The following is a 22,860-nucleotide window of genomic DNA, read 5'->3' as shown; positions in this document are numbered from 1 at the left end:
CTTTTAAAGGTCTAAATAGGACATTTTTGCCATCTAAAGCCGGTCACTATGAGACATCCTAAGAACCTTGGTCTCCACAACTCCTTATCTTAACCCAGACACTCCTTTCTATGAACCTGGTCTTCCGATAACCAATTGCCAATCAGAAAATCGCTGAATCCTCCTATAACCTGTTAGCACCGCTTGGAGTTGTCCCGCCTTTCCTGACAGAACCAGTCATTTTCATTTGTTACTTTATTTAGCCTGACACCTTAAACATGACTGGGACAGAATGCGAGGTTGATTTTCTGGGAACAATCGCCACCCTCTTCCTTGCCCTCTCTCTCCTTTCTGTCTCTCCCTGGTTTCCCCTACTGCCTTCCCACCTCTCCCTTGTTTTTGCATCCCCGTGTTTCTCACGCCCTGTATCATGGTCTCCGTCTGTCTCCTCTCGCTCTGTAACAGTCTCCCGCCGGGGGCCGAGGGTGCCCGGCCCGCATCCCTGGGTGACCCTGAGTCCCCGCAGGCGGCCCCGAGACCGGGGTGGCTTCCGCATGGGGTCTCTGCCCGGGGCCGTTCTCTGCCAAGGAGGGAGCGTGGCCGCTCGGGGAGCCCAGAAGGCCCCTGGACCCACGGGGACCGGACGTGGTGGGCGGACCCCTCCTCCGCGTCCCCGAAGGGACAAACCCAGGGCCCCCACGGCCTCCGCGCCCCCGACGGAACAGACACCCTCAGGCCACCGCGCGCCTCCCACCACCTATCCGGCCTCGCTGGATTCCCGGGACCTCCTCACGGACGAAGCCCTCGAGCTCATCCCTGACTCGGGGGCGGCTTTGGAAGGAACCGCACCGGACGCTCCCCTCTTGCTGCCTCTCAGTCTGGGTTTCTGTGGAGCGCGTCTCCCAGTCGCTGTCCCTACTCTCTCTCTCTCTCTGTTCCTGCTCTCTCCATGTTCACCTGCCCCTCCATTTCCCCTCCCGTCAGCTCCCTCATCTGGTCTCCGACCGCCTCCCTCGCTTGCAGATCCCGGGAGCCCGAGGCTCCCTCAAACATCGGCGTGCTGCGGCCTGCACGGAGGGTTCCCGGGCCCCTCCTCTGAGGACCGACCCCCCGGGCGGCGCAGCTCCTCCAGCCCGCAGGGGTCGCTATGGGGCGGAGCGGCCCCAGCCTTTGCCGGGCGCCGAGTCCCAGCATGCACCGCGCCCGGTCGGCGCTGCGTTGTGGGGCAACCCAGGCTGTGCCTGGGAGTCGGGTTGGGGCGGAGCGGAGGGGAGGCCGTGCCAGGCGGGGCCGGTTCGTGCGGAACCGCCATGGCCGAGCCGGCTTCGGTAAGAGGGGCCAATGGAGGATGCAGGACTGTCGAAACTCGGGTCCCTGTTGCAGCTGGAGTGGGGTCCGCGTCCAGGGAGTGGGGCGGCGGGGGCCTGGGTCTGGGGGTTGGCAGTGGCCCACGGACTGAGCTCCGGGCCGGGCTGGAGAAGGCGCAGTCTTGCTGCGTGTGCTGTTCTGGAATTGACCTGGGGAAAAGCTGGTCTGGCCGGGCTTGGCAGCGCGAGTCTGTGGCCCCGGCCACTCGGAAGGCTGAGGCGGGAACAGTGCTTGAGCCCGGGAGCTCTGCGCTGTATATGCGCTGTGTCCATCGCGCGGTGCCTCCGAGTTCTGCATCTGTGTGGTGACCTCGGGAGCGGGGACCACCAGGTTCCCCAGGGAGGGGGAACCGGCCCAGCTCGGAAGCCAAGCAGAGCAAAACTCCCGTGCTGATCGTTAGTGGGATCGCGCCTGTGAATAGCCACTGCCGTCCAGCCTGGGCAACAGCCAGACCCCGTCTGTTTAATCAATAAATAAAAGTCGGTTTGGGAGAAAGAATCCGGGTGGGAAAGATCTGTTTCGCGGCTTGTTGTCGGCTCAGATCAACAACGCTGTCCCTGCCTTCAGTGTCGGGACTCTGAACCTCGGGGTGTCTCTGGGGCCCGTGCTCTCCTGCTGAAGGTAGTTTCAGAGAAGCACATCTGTGTTAAGCAGATGAGAAAAAGGAGAAGGAGAACTGGAATTGAGAGAAATTGGAGACTGCTCCCTCTAGGAAAGGACAGAAAACTTAAAATGAATTGGGTGGTTAGCGGAAATCGAATTTACCGTAAATGCTGTAGTATTGTAATGGAAAATTTGAGCACCGGTTTTAGAGTTTGAAAGGCATATCCTGAGGCTTAATCCAGGAAACTCTGTTACATTCAGTTAAGTATAACCTTCTTATATGTGCAAGTTTTTCTTGTGCCCCCAATGAAATTTTATAATCTTACGAATGTAATGCTCCTTATTTATATTTGATTCTTCCCTTTTGCCTCCCACTCCTTTTCCCCAGCCTCCCTTGGCAAGTACAGATTCTTTTTCTGATTTCTTCAAGCTGTGTTTCTACAGCCAGGCTTTCTTTTTTTCTCTCCTCTTTAAATGATTGGGAACCTCCTGGAATATTCCTCTCTGGGAAAGTTTGTGGTAGCTCTTCTTTGACTGTACATTTGAGTTCATAGAAAATGTGATAACAGTTTCTTGGCTAATGTATTATTTGGGATAGGCAAGGAGAAATCTTTTTTTGATTTTCCTTTCCACTGTAGCAGTTTAATGCTAATTGTAAATATGGTCATAAATGGGAATTTTATAGGTGGAAAACACATGGGTGGCTGGGCGTCGTGGCTCATGCCTGTAATCCCAGCACTTTGGGAGGCCAAGGCGGGCGGATCACCTGAGGTCGGGAGTTCGAGACCAACCTGACCAACATGGAGAAAGCCCGTCTCTACTAAAAATACAAAATTAGCCAGGCATGGTGGTGCATGCCTGTAATCCCAGCTACTGGGAACGCTGAGGCAGGAGAATCACTTGAACCCAGGAGGTAGAGGTTGCAGTGAGCCGACATCGTGCCATTGCACTCCAGCCTGGACAACAAGAGCGAAACTCCGTCTCACCGTCTCAAAAACAAAACAAAACAACAACAACAAAAACACATGGGTGAGGTACAAGAAAACTGTAGAGGATTTTGGTTTAAGTCGCATTATAAGAATAACAAGGCCAGGCGCCGCCACCACGCCCGGCTAATTTTTTTGTATTTTTAGTGGAGACGGGGTTTCATTGTGTTAGCCAGGATGGTCTCGATCTCCTGACCTCGTGATCCGCCCGTCTCGGCCTCCCAAAGTGCTGGGATTACAGGCTTGAGCCACCGCGCCCGGCCATGATAGTTTTGATGATAGAATTTTAGCTTTAAAACTTTTATCTCCAAAATCCTAAGTGTCAAATGTCAGGTCTCCTAGATTCCCTTATTGGGAGAATTGTGCTCCTGACCAACATTTTCTAGACACTTGGGAAGAGCCTCAGCCATCTTTCAAAATGTCCAGTGCTTTTCTTGTAGGCTGTCATGTATATTTATAGCACAGAATCTGAAAGGAGTGAAAATGGAATTTTCAAAAGTTAACACATGTTCTGTTGCTTCCGTATTGCCACAGCGGATCTGTCCTCAAACACCCAGGAAGAGCAGCCCTGGTTAGTTCAGTCCATACTAGAGATTGTAGATTAATGGTCCACGAGCCAATCATGGCTTGCAGACATTTTGTTTGAAACACCCCTGTTAAATTTGTGAATTTTAGTTGCCAACATGAGTTCACATAAAATGATCTATGTTTCCAGTTTGTCTTTTAAGAAAATGACATGGCTGGGCGTGGTGGCTCAAGCCTGTAATCCCAGCACTTTGGGAGGCTGAGACGGGCGGATCACGAGGTCAGGAGATCGAGACCATCCTGGCTAACTCGGTGAAACCCCCGTCTCTACTGAAAAATACAAAAAAAAAATTGCCGGGCGAGGCGGCGGGCGCCTGTAGTCCCAGCTACTCAGGAGGCTGAGGCAGGAGAATGGTGTAAACCCGGGAGGCGGAGCTTGCAGTGAGCTGAGATCCGGCCACTGCACTCCAGCCTGGGCCACAGAGCAAGACTCCGTCTCAAAAAAAAAAAAAAAAAAAGACACATCCCAGGCCGGGTGTGGTGTCTCACGCCTGTAGTCCCAGCACTTTGGGAGGCCGAGGTGGGTGGATCACCTGAGGTCAGGAGTTCAAGACCAGCCTGGCCAACATGGTGAAACCCTGTCTCTACTAAAAATACTGAAATTAGCCGGGCGTGGTTGCACATGCCTGCAATTCCAGCTACCACCAGGAGGCAGAGGCAGGAGGATTGCTTGAACACGGGAGGCAGAGGTTATAGTGAGCCGAGATTGCACCATTGCACTCCAGCCTGAGTGACAGAATGAGACTCCATCTGTTGTAACTAAGCGAGTTATAGAGAAACGCCACACTTTGAGACAAATTATGGAGTCCTTTATTAGCCAGTGACCGAGAGACAGCACTCAAAATTCTCTCGGCCCTGAGGAAGGGGCTAGTTTTATTTTCATACTGTGGTCTAAATGGGGGAGGGGGGAGTTTAGCTGAAGCAATTTTTACAGAAGCAGAACTGGCAAAAAGTTAAAAAAAATTGATTGGTTACAAAAGCTATAACAAAAAATAAACAGTTCCAGGTGCGGGGGCTTAAACTATCACAAAGAGATAAATGCAGGGGCTTTGGGTGCCATCCACCGAGCGCGTCCCCAGGAGCTGCTGGTGCAGCTTGCCTCATATCTTATCAGTAAGTGCATTCCTGGACGTGCTTTGAGTCAGTTTCCACTAGTTATGCCCTTAAGGGAGGGAGGTAAAGGGGCTGTAAGTGAAGGAACTAAAATGGAGTCTGTCTGGCTCCCTCAGCTAAGAGAGAATCAGGTTAAAACAAGGTAGGCTATCACATGTCTACAAAAAAAACAAACAAAAAACACGTCTCAGTGTAAAACAAAGCTACAAACCCTGTAGAAGATGACACTGGAGAAAATCTTTAGAACCTAGGGCATGGTGGGAAGTTCCTAGATGTTGCACCACAAGCACAATCAATAAAGGGAAAAAAGGGATAAATTGGACATAATCAAAACTGAAAACTTTGGCTTTCTGAAGGATCCTGTTAAGAGGGTGAAAAGATACGGACTGGGGTCAAAATTTGCAAACCACCTATCTGACAAAGGACTCCTATCTAGACTACATAAAGAGCTCAGCTAGGCAAGATGGCTCACGCCTATAATCCCAGCACTTTCAGAGCCTGAGGTAGGAGGACTGCTTGAGCCCCGGAGTTTCAGATTAGTCTGCGTGACATAGCAAGACACCATCTCTATTTTAAAAATTAAGAATCTTCCTTGGACAGTTAAAAAAGATCCAATTAGAAAATGGGCAAAAAATATAAAGCGACATTTCGCCAAAGAGAATATATGCATGGGAAAAAACACATAAAAAGATGTTTGGCCGGGCATGGTGGCTCACACCTGTAATCCCAGCACTTTGGGAGGCCGAGGCCGGCGGATCACAAGATCAGGAGATCGAGACCATCCTGGCTAACACGGTGAAACCCCGTCTCTACTAAAAATACAAAAAATTAGCCGGGCGTGGCAGCGTGCACCTGTGGCCCCAGCTACTCGGGAGGCTGAGGCAGGAGAATGGCGTGAACCCGGGAGGCGGAGCTTGCAGTGAGCTGAGATCGCACCACTGCACTCTAGCCTGGGCGACAGAGCAAGACTCTGTCTCAAAAAAAAAAAAAGATGTTTAGGCCGGGCGCGGTGGCTCAAGCCTGTAATCCCAGCACTTTGGGAGGCCGAGACGGGCGGATCACGAGGTCAGGAGATCGAGACCATCTGGCTAACACGGTGAAACCCCGTCTCTATTAAGAAATACAAAAAACTAGCCGGGCGAGGTGGCGGGCGCCTGTAGTCCCAGCTACTTGGGAGGCTGAGGCTGGAGAATGGCGTGAACCCGAGAGGCGGAGCTTGCAGTGAGCTGAGATCCGGCCACTGCACTCCAGCCTGGGCGACAGAGCGAGACTCTGTCTCAAAAAAAAAAAAAAAAAAAAAAAAAAACATGTTTAACATCATTACTCATTAGGAAAACCAAAATAAAGCCACAGTTAGATATCACTATACACCTATTAGAACTGTTAAAAGTAGTGACATTGCCAAATGCTGGTGAGGGTGCTAAGAAATGCTGTCTTACAGATTGCTGGTAAGAATGTGAAATGGTGACGAGGCACAGTGGCTCAGGCCTGTAATCCCAGCACTTTGGGAGGTCGAGGTGGGCAGGTCACAAGGTCAGGAGTTCGAGACCAGCCTGACCAACATAGTGAAACCCCGTTTTTACTAAAAATACAAAAATTAGCTGCGCATGGTGGCACACCTGCAGTCCCAGCTGCTCGGGAGGCTGAGGCTGGACAATCACTTGATTCCAGGAGGTGGGGGTTGTGGTAAGCTGAGATCGCGCCACTGCACTCCAGCCTGGGCAACAGAGCGGTACTCCCTCTCAAAAAAAAAAAAAAAAAAAAAAGGAATGTAAAATGGCCCAGCCACGCTAGAATATAGTTTGGCATTTTCTTTAAAAACTAAACATATACTTATCATATGACACAGCAGTTGTAGTCCTGGGCATTTATCCCAGAAAAATAAAAACATGCCCACCCCAAATCCTGTACATGATTGTCCATAACAGCTCTTTTGTTAATATCCAAAAAGTTAAAACCAAAATATTTCTCAGTAGGTGAATGGTTAATCAAACTGGTGCATCCATACCATGGAATACTACTCAGCAATAAAAAAGAAATGAAATACAGTCATGGGTTGCTCAACGACAAGAATGCGTTGTGAGAAACACATTGTTAGGCAATTTTGTGGTTGTGCAAACAGAGTGTGCTTCCAAAAACAGATGGTATAGCTTACTACGCACCTAGGGTATATGGTGTAGCTTATTTCTCCTAGGCTACAAACTTGTACAGCATGTTACTGTACTGAATACTATAGGCAGTTGTAACACAATGATAAGTATTTGTGTATCTAAACATAAACGTACAGTAAACATGCAATATTATAACCTTATAGGACCACTGTTTTATATGTGGTCTCTCACTGAAGCATCATGTGGCACATGACTATATTGGTAAACATGACAACTTGGATGGATCTCAAGGACATTATGCTGAGAGAAAAAAGTCAATTTCAGAAGGTCGCATACCATGTGATTCCATTTATATAACTTTTTTTGTTTGTTTTTTTGAGACAGAGTGTCACTCTGTCTCCCAGGCTGGAGTGCAGTGGCACAATCATGGCTCACTGCCATCTACGCCTCCCAGGTTCAAGCAATTCTCCTGCCTCAGCCTCCTGAGTAGCTGGTACTACAGGCATGTGCCATCATGCCCAGCTAACTTTTGTATTTTTAGTAGAGACGGAGTTTCACCATGTTGGCCAGGCTGGTCTCAAACTCCTGCCTGCCTTGGTCTCCCAAAGTACTGGGATTACAGATGTGAGCCACTGCACCCAGCCAACATTCCTGAAATGGCAGAATTGTGATGGATAATAGATTTGTGGGTGTGATTATAAAGGGTTGGAACAAGGGAGCTGTTTGTGGTGATGGGATGCAGTTGTCTCTCAGTATCCTCAAGGAATTGGTTCCAGGACCCCTCACAGATACCAAAATCCATGGACGCTCAAGTGCCTTATATAAAATGGTAGAATTTACATATACCCTGTGCACATTTTCTTGTATATAAATTATCTCTCAATTGCTTATAATACCTAATACAACATAAATGCTATGTAAATAGTTACGCTGGATTTAAAAAATTTTGTAGTATATTTTATTATTGCGTTTTAAAATACATTATTTAAATTTTTATTTTATTTTTTAATAGAGAAGAGGTCTTGCTATGTTGCTCAGGCTGGTCTCAAACTTGAGCTCAAGCACTCTTCCCACCTCAGCCTACCAAAGTGCCGGGATTACCATACCTGGCTTTTATTTGTAAAGCAGTTTTGATCCAAGGTTGGTCGAATTTGTGAATGTGGAACCTGCGAATACAAAGGCTGACTGTAGTTGTGTTTTTTGATTGCAGTGGTGGTTACATGAGTGAGCACATGTGATGAAATAACAGAATTATACGCACACATTGTACCAATGTCAGTTTTTTTCCTTGTTTTGATATAGTACTATAATGTACAATATGACCTTTAGGGTAAACTGGGTGAAGGGTACGTGGAACCTTTTTAAAAATAATTTTTTGGCCAGGTGCAGTGGCTCACGCCTATAATCCAGGCGTGCCACCACGCCCTGCTAATTTTTGTATTTTTAGTAAAGATGAGATTTTGCCATGTTGGCCAGATTGGTCTCTCGAACCAGGCATGGTGGCACACCCTGTAATCCCTGCTACTTGGGAGGCTGGGATAGGAGAATCAGTTGAACCTGGGAGTCAGACCTTGCAGTGAGCCAAGATTGTGCCACTGCACTGCAGCCTGGGCGTCAGAGTGAGACTCTATCTCAAAAAAAAAAAAAAAAAAAAAAAAAACCCAGGCTGGTTTTGAACTCCTGAACTTAAGCAGTCCTCCTGCCTCAGCCTCCCAAGTAGCTGGGACTATAGGCACACTTACAGGGAAGCCTTCTGTGCTGTTTTTGCAACATCTTGTGAATCTACGTAATTATTTCAAAGTAAAACATTTTTCAAAAACTGACACATCCAACCATACTGGACCCAGTCTTCCACAGCAATAACTGGTTGCTGCTAAGTAAAGCATCCCTCTTTAGATGGTCTTTGTGTTCAAAGACCTGCTATTCATTCATTCATTCATTTTCTTTTTTTTTTTCTTTTTTTTTTTTCTTTTGAGACGGAGTCTCGCTCTGTCACCCAGGCTGGAGTGCAGTGGCCAGATCTCAGCTCACTGCAAGCTCCGCCTCCCGGGTTTACGTCATTCTCCTGCCTCAGCCTCCCAAGTAGCTGGGACTACAGGCGCCCGCCGCCTCGCCCGGCTAGTTTTTTGTATTTTTTAGTAGAGACGGGGTTTCACCGTGTTAGCCAGGATGGTCTCGATCTCCTGACCTCGTGATCCACCCGTCTCGGCCTCCCAAAGTGCTGGGATTACAGGCTTGAGCCACCGCGCCCGGCCCATTCATTCATTTTCGTTTATTTTTATTATTTTTGAGACAGTCTCACTCTGTAGCACAGGCTGGAGTGCAGTGGCAGGATCTCGACTCACTGCAACCTCTGCCTTCCAGGTTCAAACAATTCTCCTGCCTCAGCCTCCCGAGTAGCTGGGACTACAGGAATGTGCCACCATGCCCAGCTAATTTTTTTATTTTTAGTAGAGATGAGGTTTTGCCATGTTGGCCAGGCTGATCTCTTGAACTCCTGACCTTAGGTGATCCACTCACTTTGGCTTCTCAAAGTGCTGGGATTACAGGAGCGAGCGACCACGCCCGGCCCGTTCATTCATTTTACGTGGCTTCAATAGACATTTGTGACCCCTTTGTTGTTTATTATATAATATGGCACCATCCAGAAATAATTAACATGTTTTCTTTCTGTATCTCAATAAAGTAATGGACATTGAAAAACAAAGTAGCCGTAAAGTAAAAATGTATGTGTATACTATTTGTGATTCCAGGTAACTGTGACATTTGATGATGTGGCCTTATATTTTTCGGAACAAGAGTGGGAGATCCTGGAGAAATGGCAGAAGCAAATGTATAAGCAAGAGATGAAGACCAATTACCAGACCCTTGATTCCCTGGGTAAGATGGGCTTCTAAGGAATCATGTTTTAGGAACCAACCTAATAGTGCCAGGCTTCCTTCCCTGTATGAGCCGTGGGCTGGTTGAAAATGATACTGGGCCCAGTTTACATTCATAATGTCTCTTCCCTTTCCTATAATGGCCTGGAAATATGAAATTCCTTTTTATCCGGTGGTATATTTGCCTTCAGTATTATTAATATTCTGAATTCTCTGTCTCCCACCTTAACCCTCCCCCATTTCTCCCACAATTAGAATTAGTAATCTAATTGCCCCTGTTTTTTAAAAAAGTGTATTCTTTTATTTCTTTAATATTTTCATGCTTCCTTATTGTGTTGCCTGAATAAGACGAATTTCTCATCTTAAACCTGGCCTCATTAAAACCATTTCTGCTGGTATCGCTATAATAAGTGATCTCAGTCTAGCCTGAAGGACTCATTCCCTGTTTGTTGTGTGAGATATGAATGACAAGAGTCAACCATGTGAAATTAGGGGGAAGAGAATTTTAAGCAGAGAAAAACTAGGGCAAAGGCCCCAGGACAGGAGTGCCTGGGCTCAGTTTGTTGGGACCCACACTGAGCCTGTGGTAGGACATGCACAGAGGGCTGGTGAGAAAGTGATGCCGAGGCAGGAAGGGCCCCATAGGACAAGATAAGGAGTTGGATTTTATTCTCAACACAAGGGGAAGATTATGGGGGGATTTAAACAGAGGGGAGTAATTTACTTTTAAAATGATTACTTGGGTTGCCATGTGGAGAATGAATCATAGTGGATAGCAATGAAAGGAGAGAGACTAGCCAAGAGTGTTGGCCGTTCTGGTGCGATTTCATGGCAGCTGAACCAGGTAGGTAGTAATTAAGACAGAAGAAGGTGGTCTCCAGATAGGCTTTGGAGGCAGAATCCCAGATTTTGCTGATGGATTGGATGTGGAAAAAAGAATCAACTCCTCGATTTTTGGTTTGAGTATCCTGATGGCGAGTGGCTTTGTTCACCAACAGCAGGAAGGGTCGGGAGGTCGCACATTTGGGCCACATTACATCTGAGATGCTCATAGACATTTCCATGGAAACATAAAGTATGTGAAACTGGAATTCCATGTTAAGGTCAGGACTGGATTTACAGAATTGGAAGACGTTATAGTGATGGTATTTTAAACTATGGGGCTGGTTTGGGATCATCTAGGGAGAATGCATAGACAGAACAGAAAGAGACCTGGGACAGGCCCTCATTTAGAGGCTAACCTGAGGACACTGAGGCCCAGTAGCCAGCAGGGTGGGACAGATGAGAGCTGTGTGCTGATCCAGTGTTGTTTTGAGGTATCACAATTAGGGTCCTTGAACTTGGAAAATTTAGTCTGATTTTTCCAAATTTCAAAAATCAATGGCCGGGCGCGGTGGCTCAAGCCTGTAATCCCAGCACTTTGGGAGGCCGAGACGGGCGGATCACGAGGTCAGGAGATCGAGACCATCCTGGCTAACACGGTGAAACCCCGTCTCTGCTAAAAAATACAAAAAACTAGCCGGGCGCTGAGGCAGGAGAATGGCGTGAACCCGGGAGGCGGAGCTTGCAGTGAGCTGAGATCCGGCCACTGCACTCCAGCCTGGGCGGCAGAGCCAGACTCTGTCTCAAAAAAAAAAAAAAAAAAATCAAATGGTATTACCTGCCAATGATTTTCTGTATAGAACATCCAGATCCAGGCCCCAGATCTTAGGATTTAGCAGATTCGAGCTCAGGCCCAGGGATCTACATTTTTCACAAGTATTTGAGGTGCTGCTAATGGTAGTGGTACCCACTTCGGAGAAGAAGCCTTGATGTGAGGGCTGAGCTGTAGCAGACACCACGAAAAGCTCAGAGGAAGAGGCTTCCTGCTGCCTACTCTGAAGACCCTCTACTGATCTATGAAAACCCTTTTTTTTTTTTTTGACGGAGTCTCGCTCTGTCACCCAGGCTGTAGTGCAACGGCATGATCTCGGCTCACTGTAACCTCAGTCTCCCAGGTTCAAGCTATTCTGCCTCAGCCTCCTGAGTAGCTGAGATTACAGGCACATGCCACCACACCCAGCTAATTTTTATATTTTTAGTAGAGACAGGTTTTCACCATGTTGGCCAGGGTGGTCTTGAACTCCTGACCTCAGGTGATCTGCCCGCCTCGGCCTCCCAAAGTGCTGAGTTTACAAGCGTGAGCCACCGCACCTGGCAAAACCCCTTCTTTTAGGCTTACACCACTAGACTGCATTACTCTCTACCTCTTAATCACTGTTATTTAACAACCTCCTGTTTCTATCACTTCACTGATCAAAAATGTTGGTACCTCGATATTCACCAGGTGTGGTGGCTCACGCCTATAATCCCAATAATTTGGGAGGCTGAGGCGGACAGATGACTTGAGGTAAGGAGTTTGAGACCAGCCTGGCCAACATAGTGAAACCCCATCTGTACTAAAAATACAAAAAATTAGTCAGGCGTGGTGGCAGGTGCCTGTAGTCCCAGCTACTTGGGAGGCTGAGGCAGGAGAATGGCGTGAACCCGGGAGGCGGAGCTTGCAGTGAGCCGAGATCGTGCCACAGCACTCCAGCCTGGGCAACAGAGCAAGATTGCGTCTCAAAAAAAAAAAAAAAAAATTAGCCAGCGTGGTGGCACATACCTGTAATCCTAGCTACTCAGGAGGCTGAGGTGGGAGGATTGCCTGAACCTGGGAGTTGGAGGTTGCAGTGAGCCGAGATCACAACACTGCTCTCTAGCCTGGGTGACAGAGTGAGACTCTGTCTCAAAAAAAAGAAAAGAAAAAAAGAATTTTGGTACCTCAGTAGTGAGGATTGGATGTGAGCCATCTAATCAGAAAAGTTTAGTGATTGAAGTTCCCTCCTTAACTCCCTATAAGTTTTCTTTTCTTCTCTTTTCTTTCTTTTTACTCACAGTGTTCTCATAATGATTACTTTTTAAAATCCTCATCATCCTTAATTTGTCTGCTTCCTTTAATTTTATGAAATATTGGGCCAGGCACAGTGGTTCACACCTGTAATCCCAGCACTTTGGGAGACCGAGGCAGTAGGATTGCCTGAGGTCAGGAGTTCGAGACCAGCCTGGCCAACATGGCGAACCCCAACTCTACTAAAAATACAAAAATTAGCCAGGCGTGGTGGCACGCACTTGTAATCTCAGCTACTCGGGAGGCTGAGACAGGAGAATCACTTGAACCTAGGAGGCAGAGGTTTCAGTGAGCCAAGATCATACCACTGCATTCCAGTATGGGAAACAGAGTGAGACTCTGTCTCAAAAAAATATTGCAGAGGATATTTAAACTGAACAGTCTTTTTTTTTTTTTTTTTTTTTTTTTTTTTTTTTTTTTTAGACAGAGTCTCTATCTCCAAGGCTGGGTGTAGTGGCACAATCACGGCTCACTGCAGCCTCAAACTCATGGGCTCAAGTGATCCTCCCAACTCTGCCTGCTGAGTAGCTGGGACCACAAGCATATGCCACCACACCTGGCTAATTTTAAAAATTTTTGTAGGGATGGGGTCTCCCTGTGGTGCCCATTCTGGTCTCAAACTCCTGGGCTCAAGCAGTCCTCCCACCTCAGCCTCCCAAAGCTCTGGGTATACAGGCAGGAGCCACTGCGCCTGGCCTGAACTAAACAGTCTTGGTAAGGCTGTATTCTATTGTCATTCATGTAATTTCAACGGCTTTCATTTTTTTGACTTAATTTTGATTTCATGTCTCTAGGAATCAAAGTCAACTACGAAAATGATTTTTATTGTGGGTAATGGTAAAAGAGAGAGACAGAGGCCAGGCATGGTGGCTCATGCCTGTAATTCTAGCACTTTGGGAGGCTGAGGTGGGCGGATCACTTGAGGTCAGGAGTTTGAGACCATCCTGGCCAACATGGTGAAACCCTGTCTACTAAAATTATGAAAATTAGCCAGGCATGGTGGCGTGCACCTGTAATCCCAGCTACTCGGGAGGCTGAGGCAGGAGAATTGGTTGAACCTGGGAGGTGGAGGCTGCAGTGAGCCGAGATCCCACCACTGCATTCCCACCTGGGCGACAGACAGAGTGATACTCCGTCTCAAAAAAAAAAAAAAAAGGGTCACAGGGCTGTGTACGGTGGCTCACCCCTGTAATCCCAGCACTTTGGGAGGCTGAGGCAGGCAGACCGCTTGTGCCCAGGAGTTTGAGACCAGCCTGGGCAACATGGCAAAACTCTATCTCTATAAAAATAAAAAATTAGCAGGACATGGTGGCACTTGCCTATAGTCCCAGCTACTCACTCAGGAGGCTGAGGTGGGAGGATCAGTTGATCCCTGGGAGGCAGAGGTTGCAATGAGCCAAGATTGTGCCACTGCACTCCAGCATGGGTGACAGAGTGAGACCCTATCTCAAAAACAAAATAATAATGATAATAATTTTTTAAAGGCCGGGCGCGGTGGCTCAAGCCTGTAATCCCAGCACTTTGGGAGGCCGAGACCGGCGGATCACAAGGTCAGGAGATCGAGACCAGCCTGGCTAACATGGTGAAACCCCGTCTCTACCAAAAAAATACAAAAAACTAGCCAGGCGAGGTGGCGGGCGCCTGTAGTCCCAGCTACTCCAGAGGCTGAGGCAGGAGAATGGCGTAGACCCGGGAGGCGGAGCTTGCAGTGAGCTGAGATCTGGCCACTGCACTCCAGCCTGGACGACAGAGCAAGACTCCGTCTCAAAAAAAATAAAAAAATAAAAAATAAAAAAATAATAATTTTTTAAAATAATTTTTTTTGAGACGGAATCTCGGTCTGTTGCCCAGGCTGTGGTGCAGAGGCACGATCTCTACTCACTGCAGCCTCCATCTCCCAGGTTCAGGTGATTCTCGCACTTCAGTCTCCCGAGTAGCTGGTTTTACAGGCATGTGCTACCACACCCAGCTAATTTTTGTATTTTTAGTAGAGACGTAGTTTGCCATGTTGGCCAGGCTGGTCTCTAACTCCTGACCTCAAGAGATCTGCCTGCCTTGGCCTCCCAAAGTGCTGGGATTACAGGCATGAGCCACCACGCCTGGCCAAAAAAATTATTTAAGTATGCAGTAAACTTAAAGTCTGTGTGGACTCTATTTGCAGGGTATGCTTTTTCCAAGCCAGATTTGATCACATGGATGGAACAAGGGAGAATGCTATTCATCAGCGAACAGGGATGCTTAGATAAAACAAGAAGGACAACTAGCCCTCCTACTGATGAACAGTTGGACATGAAGGATACTGGAAAGTTGCCATGTTTTGGTGAGTAAGATGGATTTAAAGTCATGAATTATTTAATTTTCCTAGCCTTGTTTCTTGAATCTTTCTTTTCGGATACCTGGCTAGATCTAGTCAATAAGAAAAGTTGTTTTGATGGAAAGTGTTAGTTTTCTTCACTCAAGAGGGTAGCAAATGTGGCCAGGCACGGTGGCTCATGCCTGTAATCTCAGCACTTTGGGAGGCTGAGAGGATGGATCACCTGAGGTCAGGAGTTCCAGACCAGCTTGGCCAACATGGTAAAACCCCATCTCTACCAAAAATACAAAAAAATTAGCCGGGTGTGGTGGTGGGCATCTGTAATCCCAGCTACTCTGGGGGCTGAGGCAGGAGAATCGCTTGAACCTGGGAGGAGGAGGTTGTGGTGAGCCAAGGTCGTGCCATTGTACTACAGGCTGGGTGACAGAGCGAGCCTCCATCTCAAAAAAAAAAAAAAAAAGAAAAAAGAAAAAAAAGAAAAAAGAGGGTAGCAAATGTGAGACTTTATTACGTATTACTTTCATACAGAAAGAAGTTTTATATACACATATATATAATTTTTTTTTTTTTTTTTTTTAGACAGAGTCTTGCTCTGTCACTCAGGGTAGAGCCCAACAGTGCAATCTCAGTTCACTGCAACCTCTGCCTCCCGGGTTCCAGGGATTCTCCTGCCTTAGCTTCCAGACTAGCTGGGACTACAGGTGTCTGCCACCACACCTGGCTAATTTTTTTGTGTTTTAAGTAGAGAAGGAGTTTCACCATATTGGCCAGGCTGGTCTCGAACTCCTGACCTTGTGATCCATCCAATTCGGCCTCCCAAAGTGCTGGGATTACAGACGTGAGCCACCGCGCCCGATACCCAGCTAATTTTTTGATACTAGAGATGGTGTTTCACTATATTGGCCAGGCTGATCTCGAACTCCCGACCTCAAGTGATCCACCCATTTGCTCTTCCAAAGTGCTGGGATTATAGACGTGAGCCACCATGCCTGGTATGGTGATATATGTTATTTAAAAAAAAAACAAATCCTGGGAAGAAGATGAGAATTCCTGTAAAAGTAAGGGATGGCTGGGTGTGATGGCTCATGCTTGTAATCCTGGCACCTTGGGAGGTCAAAGCAGGTGGATCACCTGAGGTCAGGGGTTCGAGATCAGTCCGGCCAACATGGTGAAACCCCCTCTCTACTAAAAATACAAAAATTAGCTGGGGGTGGTGGCGCATGCCTGTAATCCCAGCTACTTGGGAGGCTGAGGCAGGAGAATTGCTGGAATGCAGGAGGCGGAGTTTGCAGTGAGCCCAGATTGCACCACTGCACTCCAGCCTGGGTGACAGAGTGAGACTCTGTCTCGAAAAAAAAAAAGAAAAGAGCAAGGGATCCATTTGTCAAAACCCTGAGAGGAAAAACCACCTCCTTGTCACACTGCCATGTCCATTTGAATATACAGAAATGAAAAACCCTCTAATTTTCTACAAAATATTTTTTTATTGTACAGAACTTTAAAACTTGGGTTAAAACTCCTTTTGAGGCCAGGTGCAGTGGCTCACGCCTGTAATCCCAGCACTTTGGGAGGCCGAGGCGGGCGGATCACGAGGTCAGGAGATCGAGACCATCCTGGCTAACATGGTGAAACCCTGTCTCTACTAAAAAAATACAAAAAATTAGCCAGGCTTGGTGGCAGGCTCCTGTAGTCCCAGCTACTCGGGAGGCTGAGGCAGGAGAATGGCATTAACCCGGGAGGCAGAGTTTGCAGTGAGCCAAGATTGCACCACTGCACCTCCAGCCTGGGCGGCAGAGTGAGACTCCATCTCAAAAAACAAAAACAAAAACAAACAAAAAAAACAACTCCTTTTGAATTCCTTGTAACATAAGGGAATATTTCACTTTTTTTTTTTTTTTTTTGAGACGGAGTCTCGCTGTGTCGCCCAGGCTGGAGTGCAGTGGCCGGATCTCAGCTCACTGCAAGCTCTGCCTCCCGGGTTAATGCCATTCTCCTGCCTCAGCCTCCCAAGTAGCTGGGACTACAGGCATGTGCCACCACGCCCGGCTAATTTTTTTGTATTTTTGGTAGAGACGGGATTTCACCGTGTTAGCCAGGATGGTCTTGATCTCCTGATCTCGTGATCCACCCGCCTCAGCCTCCCAAAGTGCTGGGATTACAGGCGTGAGCCACTGCATCCAGCCAGTATTTCACTTTTTGAGACGGAGTCTCACGCTGTCACCCAGGCTGGAGTGCAGTGGCACCGTGTGGGCTCACTGCAACCTCCATCTCCTGGGTTCAAGCAATTTTCCTGCCTCAGCCTCGTGAGTAGCTGGGATTACAGGCGCCCACAACCACGCCTGGCTGGTTTTTACATTTTTAGTAGAGGCAGGGTTTCACCATGTTGGCCAGGCTGGTCTTGAATTTCTGACCTCAGGTGATCCATCCACCTCGGCCTCCCAAAGTGCTGGGATTACAGACATGAGCCACTGGGCCCAGCTGCGTGAATGCTTTTCTAAGTTCTTGGGAGTCAAGGAGTCCTCTGAAGAAGGAGACTTTGAGCCCAGGAAGTGTGTCCAAGCCCCAACAACAGGATAAAAGAATTCTCTGTTCAGGCACGGTGACTCACACTTATAATCCCAGAACTTTGGGAGGCTGAGGGCAGATCACATGAGGTCAGGAGTTTGAGACCAGCCTGGACAACATTGTGAAACCCATTTCTACTGAAAATACAAAAATTAGTTATGCGTGGTGGCAGGCACGTTATTCCAGCTACTCAGGAGGCTGAGGCAGGAGAATTGGTTGAGCCCTGGAGGCGGAGGTTGCAGTGAGCCACGATGGTGCCATTGCACTCCAGCCTGGGTGACAGAGTGAGACTCCGTCTCAAAAAAAAAAAGTAAATAAAGAATTCTCAAGAGTTTCATTTCACTGCCACCGTCCATTCATTCATCTAACCAATATTGAGTGCCTACCACAGTCATAGGAGTACGTTAATATTACTTTAGGCGAGGGCAAAATCTTTATATAATGTATGTGTATGTATACATATGAATAAAACAATTGTTATACTCTAGATGTTGATCATCTTACTGACATGGCAATTAAGTTAGCCAATTATATTGAACTATACATAGTTGAATTAGTCAACTATAAAATGAGATTGCGGCCGGATGCAGTGGCTCAGGCCTGTAATCCCAGCACTTTGGGAGGCCAAGATGGGCAGATCACGAGGTCAGGAGATCAAGACCATCCTGGCTAACACGGTGAGACCCCGTCTCTACTAAAATACAAAAAAAATTAGCCGGGCGTGGTGACAGGTGCCTGTAGTCCCAGCTACTCGGGAGGCTGAGGCAGGAGAATGGTGTGAACCTGGGAGGCGGAGCTTGCAGTGAGCCAAGATCGCGCCACTGCACTCCAGCCTGGGCGATAGAGTGAGACTCCGTCTCAAAAAAAAAAAAAGTTGCATATGAGTTAATAAAATAGTAAGTAATCCCTACTTCAGTGCTATAGAGATTTAGAGGAGAGGAGCAGGGGAAAGACAGCAATATCCCAGGAGGACTCTAAAAGGAATTAGGATATAAATAGCAAAAAATGGGCAGATTTGGTTAGAAAAAAAGAATCAGTAGGGGTCATACATAAACTGAAGCTCAAAGGTAGGAACAAATCCATCACATTTAGAAAACAGAGAAGACTAGGCCGGTGCCGTGGCTCATGCCTGTAATCCCAGCACTTTGGGAGGCTGAGGCGAGTGGATCACGAGGTCAAGAGATCGAGACCAGCCTGGCTAACACGGTGAAACCCCATCTCTACTAAAAATACAAAAAATTAGCCAGGCGCTGTGGCGGGCGCCTGTAGTTCCAGCCACTTGGGAGGCTGAGGCAGGAGAATGGCGTGAACCCGGGAGGCGGAGCTTGCAGCGAGCTGAGATCGCGTCACTGCACTGCAGCCCGGGCGACAGAGCGAGACTCCGTCTCAAAAAAAAAAAAAAAAAATTAGCCGTGCATGGCGGCACACGCTTATGATTCCAGCTACTCGGAAGGCTGAGGCAGGAGAACTGCTTGAACCCGGGAGGTGGAGGTTGCAGTGAGCCAAGATCGCGCCACTGCACTCCAGCCTGGGCAACAGAGCGACACTCTATCACAAATAATAATAAAATAAAATAATAAAAAAAAGTTTAAAAGGCAGCCCTAAAACCCAATTATAGGGTAGACATATCACTGATGAGAGTGATACTTCTTTCCGCTCCAGATCACGAAGGAACTCTCAGGACAAAAGAAGAGGATTGCCGTTTAAATGGTCCTCAAAAACAGGACTTGGGTGCTGCCTTACCAGGGAAGGAGAGAAAGATTTTATCAGCTCGAAGAGACACCTTCCAGTCTCCAAGTCTCCAAGAAACAGAGATTCCAAATAAAAAAGTCAGCATCACAGCATCTGATCCAGACAAGAAAGACCTGCGGCACAAGCCTCGGGAGACCCCAGGGCGCTTAGAAATTCCCACAGGGCCAAGATGCTACTCCTGCTATGTCTGTAGGAAAGTCTTCCAAGTAAGGAGGGATTTGCTAAAGCACAAACGGAGCCACTCCAAGAGCCAGCTCCGCAGATATCCTAAGTACAGAAACACGTCCAGAGGGAAGTCCGAACTCAGGCGGACGCAGAGGCACCTGTGTCAGAAGAAGCGGTTCCAGTGCAGTGAGTGTGAGAAGAGCTACTTCCTGAAGGGCAGCCTCGTCACTCATCAGGTTGTCCACACCGGCCAGCGGCCCTACCCGTGCCCTGAGTGCGACAAGACCTTCCGGTACAGGGCCAACCTGAAGAAGCACCTGTGTCTGCACCGCGGGGAGCGGCCGTTCTGCTGCGGGGAGTGCGGCCGGGCCTTCGTGCAGCAGTGCGAGCTCACGGAGCACCTGCGGCTGCACAGCGGAGAGAAGCCCTTCCAGTGTCCGCAGTGTGACCGGTGCTTCCGCCTGAAGAGGGGCATGAAGGTCCATCTGTCCCAGCACAGCGGGAAGAGGCCCTTCCACTGTCCCGAGTGTGGCCGGAGCTTCTCCCGGAAGGCTGCCCTGAAGACCCACCAGAGGACGCACAGCGAGGAAAAGCCGTTTTCTTGTGATGAGTGCGGCAGGAAATTCATCTACAAGATTAAGCTGGACGAGCACATCAGAGTTCACACGGGAGAGAAGCCCTTTTCGTGTCCCGAGTGTAACAAAAGTTTCCGCCTCAAGAGAAGCCTGAAAGCCCACGGGCTGCAGCACAGCGGGAAGAGGCCTTTCCAGTGCCCGGAGTGCAGCAGGGGCTTCTTCTGGAGGAACGCCATGCGCGCCCACCAGCGCCTGCACAGCGAGCAGAAGCCCTTCCCCTGCGCCGAGTGCGGCAAGCGCTTCACGCGGCCCTCCAAGCTCGCCTGCCACACCAGAGTCCACGACAGGCAGAAGGAGTTTCCCTGTGGTGAGTGCAAAAAGACCTTTTCTCAGCAGTCGCGGCTCACGCAGCACCTGAAGGTCCACAACACGGAAAAGCCGTTCTCCTGCGCCGAGTGCGGCCGCAGTTTCCGCCGGCGCGCGCATCTCACAGAGCACACGAGGCTTCATAGCGGCGAGGAGCCCTTCCAGTGTCCCGAGTGCGACAAGAGCTTCTCCTGGAAGGCCTCCATGAAGTTCCACCAGCGGATGCACAGGGACGAGAAGCCCTTCGCGTGCAGTGAGTGCGGCAAGACCTACACGCATCAGTCTCAGCTCACCGAGCACCTGAGGCTGCACAGCGGCGAGAAGCCCTACCAGTGTCCTGAATGCCAGAAGACTTTCCGCCTCAAGGGAAATCTGAAAAGCCACCTGCTGCAGCACAGTGGTCAAAAGCCGTTCTCTTGTGTGATGTGTGGCAAAAGTTTCACTCAACAGTACCGGCTCACAGAACACATTCGAGTCCACAGCGGGGAGAAGCCCTTCCAGTGTCCGGAGTGTGACAAGAGCTACTGCATCAGGGGCAGCTTGAAGGTCCACTTGTATACGCACAGTGGAGAGAGGCCCTTCCAGTGTCCTGAGTGTGGCAAAGGCTTCCTCCAGAAGAGAAGCCTGAAGGCCCATCTGTGCCTTCACAGTGGGGAGAGGCCTTTTTCTTGTGATGAGTGTGGAAGGAGCTTCACGTACGTGGGGGCGCTCAAGACCCACATTGCGGTGCATGCCAAGGAGAAGCCCTCCAGCCTCTAGGTCAGGCCATGCGGTAGTCAGGCAACCACAGCTTTCAGGTGGTGCCAGCAGCTCTGTTGGCTTGAGTTGAGGCAGGTTGAAGGATTCACAGGGTAAGATGGGGCACAGTGGCTCCCGCCTGTAATCCCAGCACTTTGGGAGGCCCAGGGGGGAGGATCGCTTGAGCCCAGGAGTTTGAGACCAGCCTGGGCAACATTGCAAGATTCCCTCTCTACAAAAAATACGAAAGTCAGCCAGGTGTTATGGTGCATGCTTGTGGTCCCAGCTACTTTGGGAGGCTGAGGCAGGAGGATCGCTTGAGCCCAGGAGGTAGAGGCTGCAGTGAGCCATGCTCACACCACTGCACTGTAGCCTGGGTGACACAGCAAGACCTTGTCTCACAAAAAAAAAAAAAAAAAAAAATCACAAAATACTGGCTATAGACACACTGGCTGGATGTGTGGTCTGCAGAACCCGATAGCTCCTTGACAAAAGTTGCAAATAATCCGGTCAAAGACAGTCAAAGAGACATCTCCCTCAATAATCCTCATCGGAAAGACCTGCCAGTCATGGAGGAAACATTTATACTGATCTGCTAGTCCGACAGATCTCTTCAGTGTCATCCAATAATCCCTTCATTAAATTCAGAAACCACAGCCTGAGTGAAGAAATGTTACAGGCAGGAACATACTCCTCAGTCAGCTTTTCCATTACCACGCCATTTTACTTAAATCTGTATTAAAGCCTTCAGTTTTCTCTCATAGTGGATTTTCATTTTCTCTCAGATGGTGAGAGGGCATCTGCTTCTTGGAATGTTTCCATAATGCTAACAATAAATGTCTTCCACTATCTCGTTTGTTAAAACGATTACCCATGTGTTTTTTCCTTCTGAATTTTACTTAAATCACCTAAAAATCCACCATTGTGAGTAACAGGCAGTGTTATTTATCTAACCCCCCTACATTTTTGACAGTGTTACGTCAGTTCTCAAAGAACTGTACTTAACAGGGTCTCTGAGGAAAATACCAAAGGAAAAAATACTGTCAGTCCGTGGTATCACTCTATTTTTTTTGCCCTGTGGCCCAATCTAACATTATAAGATAATTTTCCAGGCTATTCTGGCAAACCCTCATCTGTCTCCCAGACTGTCGATCTTTGACATTACTCTTGTTTTTTTTCCTTGAGATGGAATCTTGCTCTGTCACCAAGGCTGGAGTGCAGGGGTGCCATCTGGCTCACTGCAAACTCTGCCTTCTGGGTTCAAGCGATTCTCTTGCCTCAGCCTCCCGAGTGTCAGGGACTACAGGCGTCTGCCACCACGTCTGGCTAATGTTTTGTATTTTTAATAGAGGCGGGGTTTCACCACGTTAGCCAGGATGGTCTCCATCTCCTGATATCATGATCCGCCCACCTCGGCCTCCCAAAATGCTGGGATTACAGGTATGAGCCACTGCGCCCAGCCTTTGACATTACTCTTAAGAGAACTTACAGTCTTCCTTAAAGTTTGAGTGCCTTCATAAATCTTGTGTGTTGCACAAAACGTGGTCCCCAGTTACCGAAGTCAGAATCTGCTGGGATCAAAGTCATTACAAGAATCACAGCATGTATACGAAGAGGAAAAAGGTGCCACCTGTAGTTGGGACAGTTCTGTGGGTAGGGAATAGGCTGCTATTTATGTGGTACACCTCAAAAAACAAAAAGTGCCAGTGATCAGATAAATGAAATGCCAACAGTTTAACAGGTAGATTCAGAACTAAAAATAAAACAATGTGAAAATAAAGACATTACACCTGTAATCTGAGCACTTTGGGAGGCCAAGGTGAGTGGATCAC

At 48.3% G+C, this 22,860-nt stretch overlaps 1 protein-coding gene across 3 annotated transcripts in view; it reads left to right on the top strand.

The window, feature by feature from the left end:
- ZNF425 (zinc finger protein 425) overlaps positions 1 to 21,892 on the top strand; it is a 42,805-nt gene extending 20,913 nt beyond the window's left edge. For 2 of the 3 annotated variants that reach the window (XM_074036247.1, XM_045388186.3), the window contains exons 2-4: positions 9,499 to 9,625; positions 14,715 to 14,873; positions 19,095 to 21,892. In XM_074036247.1, coding sequence (XP_073892348.1) covers positions 9,577 to 9,625; positions 14,715 to 14,873; positions 19,095 to 21,049 — 2,163 coding nt within the window. In that variant the 5' untranslated portion in view covers positions 9,499 to 9,576 and the 3' untranslated portion in view covers positions 21,050 to 21,892. Of the gene's footprint in view, positions 1 to 1,223; positions 1,308 to 9,498; positions 9,626 to 14,714; positions 14,874 to 19,094 lie in introns of those variants that run through there. The other variant, XM_045388185.3, reaches the window with a different exon arrangement.
- Positions 21,893 to 22,860: the final 968 nt, after the last annotated feature.

This window comes from Macaca fascicularis, chromosome 3, assembly GCF_037993035.2.
Source record: "Macaca fascicularis isolate 582-1 chromosome 3, T2T-MFA8v1.1".
In the NCBI taxonomy this organism is placed as follows: domain Eukaryota; kingdom Metazoa; phylum Chordata; class Mammalia; order Primates; family Cercopithecidae; genus Macaca; species Macaca fascicularis.
Note: the sequence above shows the minus strand (reverse complement) of the source record. Positions and strands in the feature narration are given on the sequence as shown.